Here is a 19,304-nt window from a genome sequence, read left to right on the forward strand (position 1 = left end):
GCAGACATGGCCAGCTGACATAGTGCTGCTAGTTCTGGGGACAAGGAACGCACCTCTGAGGGGTCTGGGCAGTCGGCACACTAATCTACCTATCCTGATACCAGCAAACAGAAGCCAACAGTGGAGTTGAACTGTAATAAAAGATGCAATAAAGAAACTGGCATATTGAAAAGAGGTGCACAAAGTTAATTTGAGCACCAAAGTTAATGTTAAGTAGTTAATGTTAGCTACTTAAGTAGTTTGTGCATAACATTAATGGCTCTCCCAGAGGAGAAATCAAAGATGCTCAGAGGGCAGGAGCCCCTCTGCTGTGGAGACAGGCTGGGAGTTGGGGCTGTTCAGCCTGGAGAAGAGAAGGCTGCGGGGGGACCTGACAGCACCTGCCAGTGCCCAAGGGGCCGACAGGGAAGCTGGGGGGGGGGGGGGGGCTTCTTACAGTGGCATGGAGTGACAGGACAAGGGGCTACGGCTTTAAACTGAAAGAGGGGAGATGTAGATGAGACATTGGGAAGAAATTGTTCCCTGTGAGGGCGGCGAGGCGCTGGCCCAGGCTGCCCAGAGCAGCTGTGGGTGCCCCATCCCTGGCAGTGCCCAAGGCCAGGCTGGATGGGGCTGGGGGCAGCCTGGGCTGGGGGGAGGGGGCCCTGCCCGGGGCAGGGGAGGTAGGACTGGATGGTCTTTAAGTCCTTTCAACCCAAACCATTCTATGATTCCACGTATTATCAGGATTAAGTGAATAACTTACTGCTGATTTGCATTTTAACTGAAAATGCAAATCAAATTTTGACTGAAATAAAGCAAAAATTGATGTTTCCTTCTGATTTTTCTCTTAAAAACTGATTCCTGAAACAATTCAGCGTTGAAGACAAGATCCAAAGGACAAGGTCCCAAACACTCAACCTGGAAGTGAGGGAAGTGTTGATGATGGGGAAAGATGCTGCTGCTTCCTCTTTCCCAGCCGAACCCTTTCTCTCTTTATCTGAGCTCTGCAATGAGTGAATTCTCATGCCATGATGTGTGTTGCGTTTGTTTGGGGAGAAGGTAGGATGAGGACAGAGGAACTTTCATGCTCTCCTGCTGTTTTTGTTTCTCCTTTGTATATGGTACTTCTAGTACGACAGAGATGTTAGGGCCTCCCTTTGTCACTGTTGTGCTTCGCACGGGGGATGCACTCCATGGCCACATCCTTCCTAAAATGAAGGCATGAACCTTTTGAATTGCCCTGGATCTAGCTCATTGGTTTATTTAGGCTTTTTTTATCCTCAATATTTCTGCATTTCAGGCGGATTTAACAAATAAGTATGCCGTTCACCAAACCCTCTGCTCCATAAGGAAACATTCCTGCATCCAGAGGGCTCCTCCCAGAGTACACCTATATTCTTACTAGCCACAGATTTGATTGAGGGAAAAAATAACCTTGTTTGAAAAGATTTAATGGGACTTCATTTCTGGATTCATATAAATTACTTAGATTAGCACAAATACGAATTCTGCAGTTGAGGAAAAAAACTTTTACTGCACTAAGGAAGCTGTTTTGATGTTTGATTACATTTTCTTTGAACTCAATTTTTTTAAAAAAACATACTACATTTTAACAGGTTTAACCTCTTTGACTTAATCTTTGAAGGCCTCAATTTCTTCCTAATTTGGTTAAAAATTTCTGTTGTGTGCCATATAAAGATTTATTTGCTTTATTAAAAAATACATATATATATATAAGAAAAGTTTCTCTTTATTAAAGTTTTAAGTTTTTTCAGTGCAGTAAATAATCCTTCTTGTTCAAGTGTGAAATGCTTAACACAAAGCAGATACTACCCCACACAGAACAATAAACCGGAGTAAACAACAGCAGATTTTGGTCAAGACATAAACTGCATCATGACCAAAGGTGGCAGTTCTTTTTGAATCTAAAATCTGAAAGCCTTTTCCTCCAGAAATCTGTGCAAGCTCTGGAAAATAAATATCACGGAAAAAATATTCCTGTTGTTCACCTACAAAAGCCTCCCACCCTCTGTATAGCCTATACCATTTAAACATAATTTTTGGTCCTTCAGCAAAGCAGCCCAGCGAGGCGGAGAAAAGGACTTTGCCTTGGTCTGTGTCGTGGAGAAGGGACCATGCTCTGCCTGATATTCTTCCTTTTTATTTGGCATTTGAAGACTACCTGAAGTTATTGACCTAATTAATGTGTTTAACATATCAGCCATGAAGTAGGTTCTTGACAACACACTCATTTACATTTATCCCTCAAAAAAGAAGGCGGCAAAATTCTCTACTTATACCAACAGCATTTTCTCCAGAAAACCAGCATAGAGTTTTTTTACTTATTTGGGGGGGTTGTTTGTTTGTTTGTTTGTTTGTTTGTTTGAAATCATATTTGATGGTTAAATTGTGTTTTCTGGGTGAGCTTTCAGAAAAGCTCTCCTCACTGTCATGCATTCAAACATTAAAACAAAGCAACGTTGGCACTTAACTGTTTTCAAAATACAAATGTGACACTGTAAGAAAATAGGGAAGAAAATCTGGGACATTGTCATGCCTGAAAATCTAGCTGCTACACCTTGGGACCTGGAAATGCCGGTACACCAGTCTGGGGCTGCTAAATAACACCGCACCTAGCCCTGAACCTTTTATCTAACCTATCTCTAAACTTGCCCCGTTTTCAGGAGCTCAGAGACATCAGACATCATTTTCCCACACCACACAGTGATGAGGTCATGGGGTTGGTGACATTGCAGTGAGAGACATCAAATTTCTGCCGCGTGCTGGGACCTGACTTTCTCAAGAACAAAGCACGCATGGGCAAAGACACCTGCCAGTACCCAAATATTTGTATTTGCACCTGGAATTTAACCATTTAAATAGCAATCAAATTGAACAGAGCATGGTACAAGTGCTTGGGTTGAGCCTGGGTGGAGAGACCGTGCCTTCATCACTGCTGCCACTACCTGTCCTGGCTGTACCAGAGGCAGCTCAGACAGACCACCAACTTGCAGGCATGGTTTGACCATGGCCAGGACTCTCCTCTTCAGTAAAGCACATGGAAGGAATCATCCGTCTGTCACTACGGTATTATTTAAAATGTTCTTACTTTCTGGGGAACAGATGCATCCAAATCCAAGCTGATAATCAAACATGATCGTTTCAGTGGGATCCTCACCTGAACACAAGACACGGGCAGCAACATAATCCCTTCCGTGAATCCCCACAGCTCAGCCCAAGGCACAAAATAGTGCATGGGTATCTCCAACCTGGTGATGCACCAGGTTCTTCCAGGGTGGCCTGTTCAGGAAGGAGAGCTGGGCTGTACGCTCTGGCATAGCTGGATGGGTTCACATCTCCGTGCTGCTGACCACTTACACATCCCACTGAAGTCAACAGGCTCTGCACTTGCTGACAACCATGAAAATAAGACAGCTAGTCTTGCCGGCATTGAATTCTTAAAAAAAAAAAAAAAAAAAAAAAAGGGGGGGGGGGGGGGGGGGGAGGGGGGCGGGGAAAATGTACTCTTCTCCACTTTTGCATGGTTTTAAAGCAATTTTCCAAAACAGACATCACTGCGATAGCATCTTGGTTCAGGCTGTAAATCAGCAGTAAGGAGATGAAAATTCAATCCGAGGCTCTCAATAACACTACCCAAGAGAAGAAGATAAAGAGCAAAGGGAATTGGACCTCAGCCTCAGCCTTGCACTCCAGCAGATTTCAAGAGGATAACCGTCAGAAAATTGGCCATTAAAGCAAAGTATCTGAGTGCCTGCTGACAGACGGGAACGCACCACTGAACGACCCAGGGCCAAACTACCACGAGTATCTCAGCAGTTCGGGAAAATGTCATGGCTAATCTCGAGGCAGATGAAGTATCTAAAAGCAGTAAGTAGGTTAGTGCTCCATGGTCCAGAGCCAGCAGCCAGTCACAAATGACCTGTACAAACACAGGCAGAGTCCAAGCAGCACTTTGATTTCAGAGACGTCCTCAGACAACTGCGTACACGCTCCAAGACTATTTGGATGTTAAAGAGTAATACTAAATTGTTTTATTTAAAGAAATCTTTATGACAGGATAATGAATTAGAAAAATCGATAATTTTTCTAACACTCAAAGAAGGTAAAATAGAGGATTTGGGGCCAGGGAGCAGATGGAGCAGAGAACTGCAATGGAAGAATACAGAAGGACAGGAGCATCCAAGTACCTGACAGTGCAAGTCAGCTATTTTAAAAGAGATTTGTGTGTATGTTGTTGGTATATTTGTGCAGACCTTCTTTGACCTCATGTGACTTTGTTTTCCATGCTCTGAAACCAGCGTGGGCCACGTGGGGAGAACAGAGCGGAGAAGTGAGAGGACGAGACGGGTGAGAGCGGGGAGAGAAGGGGGCGACCTACCTCCAATCACCCTCCCCTCTTCACCCTCCTGCCTCTCCCTTTGTTTGAGCACTAAATTTGACTCCAGTTGGAGGGAAATGAGATCAAGTGCCTAACTAATACTCTGAGGGGGAAAATGGCTAAATTGAATTTTCTCGTAACGCAGCAGAACGCTGGCGAAGACCTGCTCTGTGCTGCCCTGCAGCAGCAGCCCCTGGGGCAGCCAGCTGCAAAGACAAGCCCTGCTCTGCATTAAGATGATAAAATGACAAACCAAACTCAGTAGGAAAAAAAAAAAAAAAAGCCAAAATACACAAACAAGAATAATAACACTGAAGAGAGGATCTTTACATTAAAAATTAATGGCAGCTGGCTAACGGGCACTAGCACGTTGCTGCAGGGCTCCTGCACACCTGTGTGGGGACTTGCCCAAACAGAGAGGACACAGAGAAGGGATGCAAGAAGGCACTGGGGAGATATCACAGTATTAGAGGAGCAGAGAGCATAAACAGGGAACATTTTGATTTAAAAAAACCCAAACCACAAACCCTCAAGCCCTCTGGTGCTGGCTTTACATGACAAATTTTGAATTCACCAAAGTGGATCAGTTTTCTTTAGACTTCAGTTGAACCAGGGTTTTACCCTGCCAAAAATATCGACAGTAAACGGTTTGGAGGAAAAATGTCACATATTAAAATAAAAAGATAAATATTTAAAAGAACAAAGCAAATATAATTCCTTAATTCCCACTGAGGGAAATGTGTATAAGAGAAACAGAAGTGTGTCTACCGAGCAGAATATTTGATTTATTCTGAGAAAAGGAAATGTCTGTATTTCCAGCACAGCACTTGCCTTTTCCATATAAGCGTACTAAAAGACCAAGAACTGTCCCAAGCCTGTCCTAGTAACACACCTGTGACTCCCATTTACCGTTCCCCTCTGATTTTTCAGATTAAAGGGGCACTCCCAACTTAACCACACACATTTTTGTCCCAACCAAACAGGTTTTTAATGCTAATATAGAAATGCTAATATTAGCACTATATAGTGCTAATCTAGAAGCACTTTACAGTGTAGAATGAAAAGAGAAAAACTGGAAAATATTTTTCCAGATCTCATTTTTCATTGGCACCTTGTGTTAATCAACCCAGGACAGCCAGCTATGCAGTCAGTGTCCTGGTATATTTATTGAGGATATTAGCAGGAGAGAGAAAAACACAGCTTTAAGTCTGAAAAATATTAACTGGAAATGTTCCTATTAATAAGCCAGGGTGAGAGACAGGACTCAATATATGAAATTATTGTAATCTGGTTCTTGAATCTGTTTAGACTTGAGTAGATGCCTTCCTTTAAGTCAGAACCAGGCAGAGGCTGATGGTTTCAGTGGCTGGGTATTTTCAGCACGGGCAGGTGCATCCATCCTGGAGGATGCAGGGAACAGAGGAGGAATCCTGTCACCTCCCAGCTCGGGAAGCTACGAAGCCCATTTGGCAACACTAAACCTTTTCATATGGACAAGTCGACATAATTTCCTCCAAATTCTCTTGAGAAAAGAGGCATGGAGCTCGCCTGCAGTAGCTGCCAGCAGAGCCTGGACTTCAGGAGCACAGCCCCCAGCCTCGAACAGGCGTAGGAAAGGTTTTGACCACCAGCCAGAGGCTATCGGCTAGCAAGGTTCATACCCTGGGTAAAATAACAGCATGATTACTGGGAGGTTCTCCAGACAAACAATTAGAGCATAAAATCATATTATTACCCGCTACTTGCACATGTTTGAGGCTCACAGTTCACTTTGCAGAATCTGTCCTCTCGGTGGGGGGAGGAGAGCGGCGTCACAGGGCTAACTGGAGGACGTGGCAGTGTTAGGAGGAATAGTCAGGCCACACTTGCTTCCACTCTGGGTTAAAAGTTTTGTTTAGAAATGAGCACAAAATGAATTGGCACACACATCAAATGGGTCAAAATGTTACTTTTTGGTGTTTCTGCTAGGGACCTGGGCTTGCCCCTAAGTTACGATTAAATGAGTTGCCTAGACAGCTCCCCTAAACCAAGTGTGTGTGACCACCTGGTGCTACCGGGAAGATAAGATGGTCTCTTACAGCTTTAAAGCATACTAGGTTAATGAAAACATTCACTGAAATTCACTTCCAGCCAACGCACATCCAGTTCAGCTTGTGACAATTGCACTGTGTTACTTGCTTGGGATGCTGCCTTCACACTGATTAAAAAAAAATAAATGGTAGAGTGAAAACAGTTCACTGGCAAAATCCTGACACTTTGGGATTGTGCAGGGGAAAAAAAAGAGTACAATGAATCTGCTTTCACATAAGATTTCTAAAATAGGATTTTTGGTTGTTGTTTTATGTGAATCACATAGAGATTGTAGAGGAAAAAAACCACAATGGAAAGCTACAAACAACATACACTTCTGTCCTCAGTTCAGTGCAAAAGTCCTTCCCCTAATAAAAAAAAGATCAATGAAGCTATAAAACTTTAAATGGCAGGAGACTGTTTAACTCAGCTAACAGGGCCATGGAGAAGAACCCGACACCCTGCAATTTCAAGTGTCTGCAATTTATTTTAAGACGATGCCCTGTGGCAAAAGCATCCCGGCTTTCACAAAAGGCTGGATGGCAAATCCCATGTGACTTCAGCTCGCTGTTACACAGACCACAGTGCTACCACGTATGGTGCCAAGGGCAAAGAAGAAACACCGAGCCAGGAATTTCTGAACACGTTTCCAGCAAGGATGCTCCCACAAGGCTGCGTGAGGAATCACACAGCTCCTACTGGGTATGGATGCTGGGATCATACGGAAGGGATGATTCAGTGCCCAGCTCCTCAGATTCCAATTTCCTAAAGCATGGGGGAAAGGAAGGCAGAGGGTGGGAGAACCTCAGGCAGACTGAGCAGACACTCCCAGCTAGACTGCGGACACGGGTGGGTACGCACATGCCCCCAGGTTTGCTCTGCTCTGTCTTTAATTCAGCAACACCCAGTGAAGCTCCAACGAAAGGGAAAGCTGTGATCATGCTGGTAGTTAACAATTATAACCTACATAATTATGAGCTGATTGGCTTGATGTTGCTCTTGGCCAGAAGCACGGAAAGTGTGACACAAGACTGGGTAAGTAAATAATTAAAGATTGGCTCATTAATTAATGCAATATTTTGTGGCAAAAAAAAAATATCCACAGAACAGAAAAAAAACCAGAATCAATTTTCAAAACATTCTTCACTCAATGCTGGGATCACAAGTTAGTTGGTAAAAATAACGATGTCAAATTAATGCCATTAGTAGCTTTGTTAGGTACTACCCAGTGTTATGATTACTAATTTAAATAGGATCTCACAAATTATAAGTAGCGTTGTCAAGCCAGCACCCAAGAATATGATAGATTTCACAATGCAACTTAAGGAACCATGCAAGGATGTGTATCTGGCCCCTGTAAACATGCTGATTAAACAGCTGCAAGAACCTAACCTGGATGAAAAAAAATATTGTTTCCCTTACATAAAAAAATACCTTTGGACAGCAGCTTTTGTGAACAGCCTGCGGCAGCAACCAGCATAGCAAATTTCAGGGCAAGTGGTTAAAGATTGCCAAAATTCCCAGACCCGAAGACAGAAGTGTAATGCCAAGACTTGCCAGGTAATCTCGATTACGGGTAATCTTAACCCCCAGGTGTGCCGAGTATTGCTAAACAAACCCCACTGTAGCACCAGCCCTCCCGACAGCAACGCGAGGGCTTGCTTCACCAGTCCCATGCATGTTGGAAACTTGGAAAACACAAGGAAAACAAGCTTGAGTTCGAGGAAGCTCAAGTTGCTGTGAAAAGGGTGTCCCCAAGGCAGTCTGGGCTGGCAGGAGCCGGGATGTGACCCAGGGAGGGCTCAGGTCTGCCCCTCAAGGACCACCCCCCACCAGCAGCCTCCCTGGGGAGCGGGACCCTCCCCGTGCTTACCCAGCCTCTTTCTCCAGCCCTCAGATCCTTCCTCCACCTGCATGGAGGCTTCAAGAGTGACTGCCATTCATGACATCCTCTACATTTTTATTTTTTTCCTCTCTTTGCTTCCAGCCTTGGCAGGGTTTTAACAACACACTGCCGTGTTGCTCTTTGGCTATGATATGTGCTATCAGCCACTGAATAAAACATACAGATAGTGAAGCTGTGAGTAGCATAAATTCAGCTTTGCTTTCCCACAAATACAATTTTGCTTGTGTGTTCTTATTTATTGTTAAGACAGTAGCAGGTTAAATCTGCCTCAGATTGGCCCACCTGATATAAATTAACCCCCTTTTCCACATATGATTTATTTTGCTTTCATCTTCTCAAATCTGGCTCAAAATACAAATGCAGTAAAAACAGGTTTTGCAAACTCTAGGGCCAGTAGAAATCTTTTCATCCAGGCTGCTTTTAATACTGTACTGAAAACCTTTCTCTTAGCATACCAATGCTTCTCCACAGCCCCTGCAATGTGAGCACTGCAGCACACCACTACCACACGAAAATCTGGAAATAAAACTGACTAAAAAATGGGCTACAACAACTCCCATTATTCCAACCAAAAGAAAAGCTCTCCGCTATCGCCAGATTCCTGCCACTGGGTTATTTATTTGGCTTTTTTCTCTGTGCGTGTGTCTAAGAAGTAACCCATTTCTTTTCAATATTCACATTCCCGGTGAAATGTAAGCCTCTTTTTTAACCACTTTGTCATTTTTCTTCTACACATTTCCAGTTCCCCAGTGCTTTAACTTCATCTGTCCTGATGAGACTTGGGACAAGAATACAGCTGCTGCACTTTCCTGAAAGCAGTTTCCACTCCACGTGTCAAAGAATATATTTGCTGAATACGTCAGTTTTAACCTTAAAGGACTGAGGAAAGCGTGAAAGTCCAAATGTTACTTTCAGCATCCTTAACCCAACCATACCGCATAAATTCGCATAATGGTATAAACTGAAAATGAGCAAGGCACACGGAGGGACGCAAGGCAGAGTATATAATAAAACCATTTTAGTACTAATTTTCAGTTATGTGGCTTGCTTTGGCATGGTAATAAATCACAGAAAGCCACTCAGATTGCCTCAGTCTTGGCAAAATAATTGCCTTAGAATAGGTTTCCACAGTCTCGGGTCCAAAGCATGATGAACAGCAAATTGAACTGCATTTACTCATTTGAGGAAAAAGACTGTTTCATTGCTTTCCTTTGGAGCCACCTTTTGGAATAAACTCCAATGATTTGGAGAAGTTGGTGGTTGCGAAAATACCTCCATGCAGGCTCTGAATGATAATTCAGCCAAAGGCTTGATTACATTTTGAAAGAAGCAGAGCCATCAGTCACTGGGGTGCTCGCTGTGTTCCCACCACCTTTGTGCCATGCGCCGCTGGCCCAATGAAATGCCTGCCAGCAAGATGCCGTTCAACTTGGTTCAAAAGGGGAAAAAAAAAAAAAAAGTATCCACATGAAAGCAGGCCCACATTTTTTTCCTATAAACCCAAATTTTACTGGCAAACACTGGATATTTGAGTCAAATTATTTCCTTTATTTCCAGAACAGGTGTGTTCAGAGGGTCTACCCTGGTCCCCAGGACTTGTGCAGAACAGGGTCCCTAAGCGGTGCTCTGCAGCTCTTCCATTAAATCCATGCCCCTTATGCTGGTAGCAGTGAAGCTGATAATAACGCCCATTTTCCTAAACACTGCCAGGGTTCAGGGAGCTTCCAGCAACCCCAAAAGCAAAACCTCATTTAGATCTGGTTGTAGACGGAGCAAGTCGGTTAACGAGAATAAAATCTCAACTACAATGGGGGATGGTTCCTTCTAAGACAGTTCTCCTCCAGATATTCTGAATTTCTGGTTGGTTTCTTTTCCCATCACTCCTTTTCAAGCAGCTGACAGGAGGGATTTTGAGATGAAATGGGGCTACTGCTCTGACATCCCTAGTGGGGCTGGGGCTGCTCATGCAGACTGCTGGAGACAGCCCACACAAAGCAGGCGGTTGGACACCCCTCACAGCTGGTGCAGAGGAACAGGGGGCTCCTGACCCACCGCAGACCTTGGGAAGAGAGGGTTCATTTAATAGAGATGCTTTTTTACCTCCGGTGATTTAAATTAGTGCCTGGACAACCAGACTAGGCAGATGGGGAACCTACAGCTGACGGGATTCCAGGGACCAGAGGACCTCAGCTTGGGCACCACACGTGCTGCAGGCACGGGGTGTTGCAGGATCAGGCAGCTGAGTCTTCCAGTCATGGTAACCAAAGAAGAATCAAGACTTGCCTGTCTAAACACTCAGCTTAACATTCAGATCCCAGACACTAAAGGTAAAATACATATAAAGTTTCACAAAATCCAGAGCATTAATTATACAGCACAGGCAGAACATGGCAGGGGGTGCACATCCTCCCTGAGTCTGTGATCTTGTGTTCTAACTTCACACCGTCCTTTGCTTTTTAAGAAAAGGAACAAAGCTCAACACCCCTCTGTACTCGGGCAGCTCAAATCTGCTTGAGACTGTGGTCTGCCCACTCCAGTCTCCGAGCTTGCTGAATGTACCGAAAGAAAAGGAAAATTCAGGCCTTATTTCAAATTTCAACTAAAGACATCTGCTGCCTGATGACTCTCCCAGGCCTCTCTCAAAAGCAGACCAACAGATGCCTGCAGAGCAGGGATATTTACATTTTGCACATAAAAATCTTTATCCTTTATCTTTAACCAGTGAAACAAGGTAGGTCTCCTATTTTGTTACCAACCTCTCCAGAATCCAAACCAGATGCCTTCAGCCATGACTCTACTTTGAAGGATGCATCTCTTTAGTAATTCCCTAGCTGAAGCAGGAGTAACATTACCCAACAACACACAAGGCTGAAGCTCGCTGTCCACCGTCTCAGCGCACCAAAACTTGGCCGAGCCTACCTGTCACGAGGAAGCTGCACCGGCCAGCACCCGCCTCGTTGATGATGTTGCAGTTGTAGATGCCGTAGCTGTCGCGGGAGAGGCTGCTGACGGTGTACTCGGTGGAGTCCTGCACGTCGAACTGGCCAGTACGCAGGAGCTTGCTGCCCAGGCGCCACTCGTAGGTGAGGACCCGGGTGGGATATGCCCTCAGGACCCGGCAGCTCATGGTGATGCTCCGGCCTTGACCTTGACGAATCTCCAGGAAGGTGGGCTCCACGGCTGGGGGGTCTGTGGGAGACAAGGAGGGAGAGCAGGAGATTCGTAAGCGAATTAGCACGAAAGACAGAGTTAACCAGCCACTGCTGAAAGGCTCGAGCACCGCAGCATCACCCGGCACCCACGAGAGGAGAGCTCAATAACAATAAGTACACAATCTCAATAGATACCAATCAGCTAGTAACAGAAATGTACACATCCAAAGCATTGCATCCTGCTTATTGATGTTTTCTGATGAGTACTTAACGACATCGTGCTGCTTTGCTGATGTTATCACTCGAGATGCAGCGAGAGGTCCTGTGCCCATGCAGCCCGGGAGGTTCAGCCCTCCCAGACCTCACAGAGGAGCCACAGACTGCAAGACATGGGACTTTCTGAAAGAGGAAGGGGGAGCAAAAGAGATAAAAGCCCTGGCTTGGTTCAGATGAAGTGCACAAGGCAGCAATGACTGTGGCACAGACTCGAGGCAGCGATTCTGTGTTCAGTGGGGGACCTGACTTTGCAGTGGCAGATGATGGACTGATGAAGCAGCACAGATACCCCTCCACATCCCATCCCAGCAGCTACCTTCAGGCTTTAACAAATACATAATCATATGTTAATCTTTTCTATCCACTCAGGTGGTAGTTTTGACATTACAGTAAGCACAGAATGGGCCGTTTTCCCATAACTTGAATTAAACTGCATTTTAAATAATTCAGATTTGCAGCTACAAACTGACAGACTTTTGATTCCAGCAAAATACAAAATAAATAAAATATAGCCAACATACAGTGTATGCAAAAACCTAACTTCACTCTCCCGTTTGCCGTTTGATAACTTCACTCATTGCAGAAGTATAAGGGTAACCTGGACAGAATAATGTCGGCACTTAATTCTTGTCAGCAGAGTTATTTAGATCAAGTAGCATACGTGAAAAACGTGCATGTGTTTCCACTTGTATCCAAAACAGTGAGTAATAAGACATTCTGCCCCTTAAAAAAACCCAAACAAAACAGCTCATTTTTTAGCCCATGAGAAAGAAGAAACCTTGAAAGCCTCCTGTGCCACTAAGATACATGAAATCTCCGCATCCATATTAAAAGAGCTGTCTCACAGACATAAAACATAAAAATATAAAAGCCATGACAAGAGAACAAACTTCACAGAGTCATTGTTGTGCTCCTTTCAGAAGGAGCTCTCTTTCACCATTCTCTCTCCAATGGCATCTTGTCCTCAGGTTCTTCATTCGTTGGCTTCCCCATCACAGATAGCAATAACCTTCAGGCTCCTGATATTGAATTCCTGACGTAATGGAAACTGTGAACAGATGCCCTCAGCTCCACTAAATTAGGAGCCGTACTTGCACATGTACTGCTGGACCCCACCTCTTGCTTAGACAAGAATCCAGCTAAACACAGAGTACTTGAAATTAAGGTAAATGCTGAAGACTGTCACATTAAGACAGCATGTTTAGAGCTCATGACGTCCAGCTATTGCATTTGTAGCTCATTGCAATAATCACCATTTGCCTTGTATCACGATCCAAATTTGGAATTACTGGGAGACAACCACGATTCAGCAGCAAGATGAGCAGAGAGGCAGCAGTGGTGGATAGCATCGGAGGTGGGATACAGGGCTCAGTGGTACAGGGTGATGTAATGGCAGATATTAACTTTGAGGACAATTGCTCCTGACTGAGATTCCCCCAAAAATGACTGATGAAGAAGAGATGATGTGGAAACTACTGATTCAAAACTCCATCGATCCAAGCCTGACCTTTCTTTTTCGTAGATTAAATACCATATAGCTCTGTATAATCTTGAAGCCAGATTCCTAACTGGTCCATGGACTGCAGTACAGCCACAAATAACTGCAAATAAAAGGCCAGAAATCCTAAATCTTCAATACCACATGCCTTCTTTCCATTGATAATACCCCCCAATTTTGTGTCATCAGAAAATTTCATTACGGCACAACTATTCTTTGCACCCAGGTACAGAATACAAAATACAAAAGAAGATGAAATCCGTAAGAAATTCCACCAGTCTCTCTCTCTCCAACCTGATGTTTGCCCTTTCAACACAACTCAATAGCATCTTCATCTGCCCTCACTGTACAGTTTCTCCACCTTATTCTGCTTCACTAATAGCATCCCAAGGCAGCAGCTTTGCAGGGAATTGTTGGCTTAAAGATAAAAGTTATTCTAGGGAAAGAAAATGTGTCAGATCTCAGCTTTCTTCGAAGGGAGAGCTGTTCAGCTAGTGAAGCCTGACCTACCTTTCACAGATTATCATATCTTCCTCTAACCACCCTGTTTTACAATTGTTCATACTTTCCAAATACCCTCTAAATCATGACATATAGTGGATATCAGATAAATTACTAATCAAATTTACTAATATTGGCTGTTGCCCAGGCATTTCTCCACCCTGAGAAGCTCTCCTGGTTTTCTTTCCATTTCAGCTGTGATAATGCCATATCCCCAACCTCTTCCACCCTACTGCCTTTACCCTCACAGCCAGCACCAAAATACACTTTTAAATCCAGGTGAAATTATCACCAGCTTTGAGCAGGACACAGATTACCTTATAAAATAATACAACATAAGGATGCTCAAACAGCATCTAACCGAAGACCCGCCTGGCCCGGAATCCTCCACCGGTCCTGAGCGCCTGGGGGCCAGGGAGAGTGCAGAGGGCACTGGACAGCTCTGCGACAAAAACTTTCTGAAAGCTATGTGATGTGTAAATAGCCTTTAATGGATGATTTGGCCATCATTTTCTCCCGTTACTTACAAGCTCATTTACTGTTTGAATACCCAAGACGTGTCCACAATTTGTAATAACATCCCCTTCTTTTGTTTTGCTGTTTCTATTTGATGCACCATATTCAGCGAAGATGTTCACTTCTCCATGGCAGCTCTGCTTTAATGACTTTTAACTTTTATTGGTACTCCATCCCCTCTTTCTTGTTCCCCTGGCTTATTTACTTATAAGATGCTTTAACCTTATAAACAGCTTTTAAATGAAAGTTTCCCCCGCCTTTAAGGTCAAAATAGTCTTTAAAATACAGAATTTCCATCTATCCATGAACAGATGATACCCAGTGACAGAAAAAGAAAATTAACTTTGGTTGCTCATTTCAGAGTTACACTTTTTGAGGTAATAAGGTTAATGGAAAAGGAAAAGGATGATAAATGCTACAATATATGATAGTAGCCAGAGCTAACACTTTATTTTTCTGTTTTTTGTTTTTACAAGATAGTGCCTTCACAGCTAGGGAAGGTGCTAGTGTCTTGGGCATGTTCTGAGAGTAATGATGCTCAGAAGGAAACTTACTCTGTAGTTGTTTGGAACTTATATGTCTTTAATTCATTTGCATTAGCTCTTCCCTAAGGCTTTACCAATTTGATTTAATTTACTTTGCTGTACTTATTCCTACCTTTCATAATTCTAGTATTAGTTTTTGAAAAATACATGGAAAAGCCGCAAAGGGAGTACAGTTCATTCTCCTAAACAATTATCTTTGGAAAGCAAACAGTCTGAAGTTAAAAAAGGCTTTATATTAATGTTTAATGATTTTTTTAGCCTAAGTACATTCTTGTCTCGAGGATTATAAAATAGAAAATAAAGGCTTCCTAGCTATCAAGAGAAATGACAGCAAGGATGCTTGCTTGTTTTAAACTAGGCAGCTGCTCTTCATGGTGAGGATCGTATCATGGACTTTACTCCAGATTTGTTAAGGAGAAAACATACCATCCACTGAATTTATTTTGACTGTGTGGCCTTGAGCACAGACTTCACCTGCTGATTTGGTTTCTTCAATTTGCATTCTAGCCTAAACTAATTAATTAGTTTCTCTCTCCCAGCTTCAGCAACAAGAATAAATATGAAAACCTGATGCCTCTGCTTCCGTTTCTATTGTATTCGCGGCCACTTTTTCTTTGATCCACCCAACAGGAATGCTATTCTAGCAACTATACGTGTCAGCTACAGAGAAGGAGTAACCTTTAAATACTCTTGGGGTAGGATTTGTACCACAGAAAACAAGACCAATAAATGATAAATCAGGTCTGTGACATCCTCACCCGAGGCCTGAGGGTCTAGTTTGGCAGGGGACCACACTGCTACCTTGCAGACCAGCCCGTGATGGACCGAGCCATGCGGGAGGTGGGACTCACACCCTCCCAGCTGGGGAACAGTGCTAAACCACCATGTATTTAAAATGCCAGTGAAGCTGAGACAATTTGAGCAAGCGCTGTTTCCAATATCTGATTGAAACATACTGTAAATTATTTTATTGCCTGAGGGATGTGCAGTGGAAAGTCAGAGTCATTCTAGCTTAAAAAGGCACCCTTTCTTCTCTCCTTCTATTATTTTTTTTTTTTTAAAGTTACGGAGTCACTTGCTAGGATTTGTATCCTGCCTGGTAATGAAGGCTTGGGCTAGGCAGTCAATTTTATTTTATTTTTTTTATTTTGTGTCTATGCCTGTGCCTCTGATATAACATGCCCAGGCTCTGAAGATTACTCTTAAGAAAAATGTGCGGCATTTCTTCAACTTCCAGCAGAGGCAGCACTTTGTCTCCCAGGGCACATTAGTGAGTATTTTATAGGTTACAAAGTAGGTATTACATATTACATTGTTGGTGATGGGGTTTGTGTGCTTTTATAACAAAAAAATGATTCATTAATATATATTGTAAATAAACCACAATTAGATGCATGGAAGTCTGCTGTCTGATCTGTGCTTGTATAGATCAATACAGCCAGTATAACACATCTAATGTCTACTCAAGTATTTTAATAAGTTTTACCTTCCTCCAATACCATTTGTTCTAAACCTAAAACTTAAGGAAGTCTGTGCGTTTTTGTTTGATATACAACTCTGCAGACTTCCTTGGCAAAGCTGCTCAGAGAAGCCACACTACTGGAGTCCCTATAGCAGGCAGGCAGTAGACTTGACAGTAAATCTCTGTTTTTCCTCTTTTTTTCCTTTTTTCTTTTTTTTTTTTTTTCTTTTTCTTTTCTTTTTGTAACAAGGTTCCTTAGTGAAACCTCTTAAAAAAACCCCAAAAACACAACAACCCAAGCTCCCATGGATTAGGGTGCACTGGTGGATGGGGGTCATACTGTGTGTTATTAAACGGTTTGAAGACAGGTGATACAGGGAAAGAAGAGCTGCTGAGTTCACAGTACCTGAGCTGTCAATCAGATGTTGGTGCGGGCTCCCCAAGACATGTGCTGCTCACCTTCACAGGCCATACAGTGGACTGCAATGCTGGGGGCATCATTGGGGATTTAAATCTGAATGTGGCTCAGAGCAGCTGCGGAAGAATACTGAGTACCGAGTAAATCTGTAATAAACCCCATGCACGTAACGGATTCATCAGTTGCAAAGGAAATCCCAGTTCCTAATGAAGTTCAAGCTATTGGAGCCTAATCAGGTGGTGTCTTTCAAGAAGGAGATCTTGGAGCTTCTCAGGATAATTCTCTGAGAACAGCTCAGTGTTCATTAATGGTGCAAACAGACGGTGATGTCCAGAGCTAACCGAAAGGAAGAGATCCAGTGAGGATGTCGTGCAGCAGGTTTAAGGCAAAGGTCAGGAACTATTCCTTTAGACAAAGTGCTGCAGCCATTTGGACAACTCATTGCTGGTTTTTGTTCTGGAGGTTAAAGTCAGAGCAGAGTCAGACCTGGCCGGGCACGATACGCCTACGAGTGGCGGTTAAAACCGGTGGTGGGAATACAGCCTCCAGCAGATCACTGGATGCTGAAACATGCGGGGGAAAGATCACTCTATTCATCTGCACTGCAGGACTCATTACGATGCTGGCAAAGCCTTACACGATTTCCAGCCCTACGCAGTCGTTTTTCCCATGTCTCTCCATCCTCCACCTGTTCTTTCCGGGTGCCCGCAGTTATTCTGAGGATTATTTTCATACACAGTTGAAAACTAAAATGAAATGGCACTTTAAGCTTTCCAGGTCCTGACTTCATTTTATTTAATGCAGTAAAAAACAACACCAAAAGGTAAATTCAAATCAGCTTCCTGGCTACCGCAGAGAAGCAGCCAGACTGACGCCAAGGGCTGGAGAGCATTCCCGTTTCAACAGTGATCACTTCCAAGGGATTTGTATAAATACTCAACTGGGACCACTAAACTGCTCTTGACCCAGCGCCGCTAAAACAAACTACCCACTAAAAACCTTCTGATGGCAAAGGATGTGCCAGGCAGTGTGGCTGGGAGCAGACGGCAGCTCTGCCTGCAGCATCCACCCTGCCAGCCCTCCTCCACCGTGCTTCTCCAATGATGAGACCCACCAAAGCCCCCCCTCCGCCCCCCCAGACCCCAGGACCCTTTGCCTGGGGAGGCAGGGGACAGAGGAGCACCTTTGCCTGCCTGTCTGCTCTGTTAGGAGCTGCTGCAGAGCCACCTTTGCTTTGCACCCTGCGAAGACTCGATGAGTCAGTCTTTTCTTGGTGCCATATAAGAACACCCAGAAATGGGAACAATGGAAGCGCTACGCAAGTCTGGACAGGTAAATTATTTAGTCATTACAGCTCTTAAAAGTGATTTACAGCTATTCTTATCCCTGTGTATAGGTAGGGCATGATCTCCAAGAAAATGCCTCCAACAATTTCCAGAAGTAGGTGGGTAACCGAGCTTCTCAACTGCAGTCTGTCTGTATCTTTTTAAAGCTAAACAAACACTGTATTCTTCTAGATAAATAAAAATCTAATATGTACACAATTGAAAAAGATAACAGTAACTGCCATAAACTATAAATAGCATTACGGCTTAAAGATAACTAACAAGAGGTTTGGTGGCAAAACTGAGATTATGGGACACAATATTCCCTTGGTTCCCACAGAGGCCTGCAGAAAGCAAAAGCATATATACTTAAATAAATGAAAAAAATAAAGTAGGCTTTATTTTGTGAAAAAAAAATTGAGAGTTCATAATAATGCTGAAGAGTTTGGCAGAAAAGATTCATGAAGATACTCTTCCGATGCAGTAAGAATCCTCCTACGGTGCTGGGCTCATAGATCTTGCTTGGTCTTATAACTAGACAGAAAATTCAAAGGAATTTGACCAGATTGTGAAAGTATCAGGTCATACATTTCTGGAATCTCTACTGTAGTCAAAATTGCAGTTTTACTTAGCTGCTGAGCTGGATGTGAATGTGACTGAGTGAAACCTGAAAGCCAGGACACAGAGAAGACCAAACGAGATGGCCAGAGAGCTTTAGGGAATTCAAGTACATAATGATTGTGGTGATCCCCATGAAAATGACAACATTAATTTTCCAGCCAAAGCTTGGATACAGATATTACAACCTTGGGTAATGGATTTATTTCAGTGAAATGAAAACATTATGTCCAGAAATAGAAAAAAATCATTTGCACATCTACTCGTAAATTAAAATAGAACTGCAAAATAGACCTGGAACTATGTATTCACAAACCAGCCTTATGTGCAGAAAACGATCCGCGGCATGTCAAGGGGAATCCCTATTTGCATGGATAATTCACTTTCCGGATGTGACAGCACCAAAGTTTTCTGTAACTCTGGCCAGCCTGAAGCGCCAGCCCCAGGATGTACGCAATCCAGGACGGATCAAACAAGCAGACCAAGCACCGGTACAGGCTGCCCAGGGAGATGGTGAAGGCACTGTCCCTGGGGGTGTTTAAAAGAAATGTAGACGTGGCGCTCAGGGACATGGTTTAGTGGTGGGCTTGGCGGGGCTGGGTTAATGGTTGGACTTGATGATCTTAAAGGTCTTTT

The 19,304-nt window shown here is 43.6% G+C and overlaps 1 protein-coding gene across 1 annotated transcript in view; it reads right to left on the reverse strand.

Annotated features, from left to right (window-relative positions):
* MDGA2 (MAM domain containing glycosylphosphatidylinositol anchor 2) overlaps window positions 1-19,304 on the reverse strand; it is a 393,582-nt gene that overhangs the window by 74,822 nt on the left and 299,456 nt on the right. Inside the window, exon 9 of the mRNA XM_040601984.1 lies at window positions 11,277-11,546. Within this exon, the coding sequence (XP_040457918.1) occupies window positions 11,277-11,546 (270 nt within the window). The remainder of the gene's footprint in view (window positions 1-11,276; window positions 11,547-19,304) is intronic.

This window comes from Falco naumanni, chromosome 7, assembly GCF_017639655.2.
Source record: "Falco naumanni isolate bFalNau1 chromosome 7, bFalNau1.pat, whole genome shotgun sequence".
NCBI lineage: Eukaryota > Metazoa > Chordata > Aves > Falconiformes > Falconidae > Falco > Falco naumanni.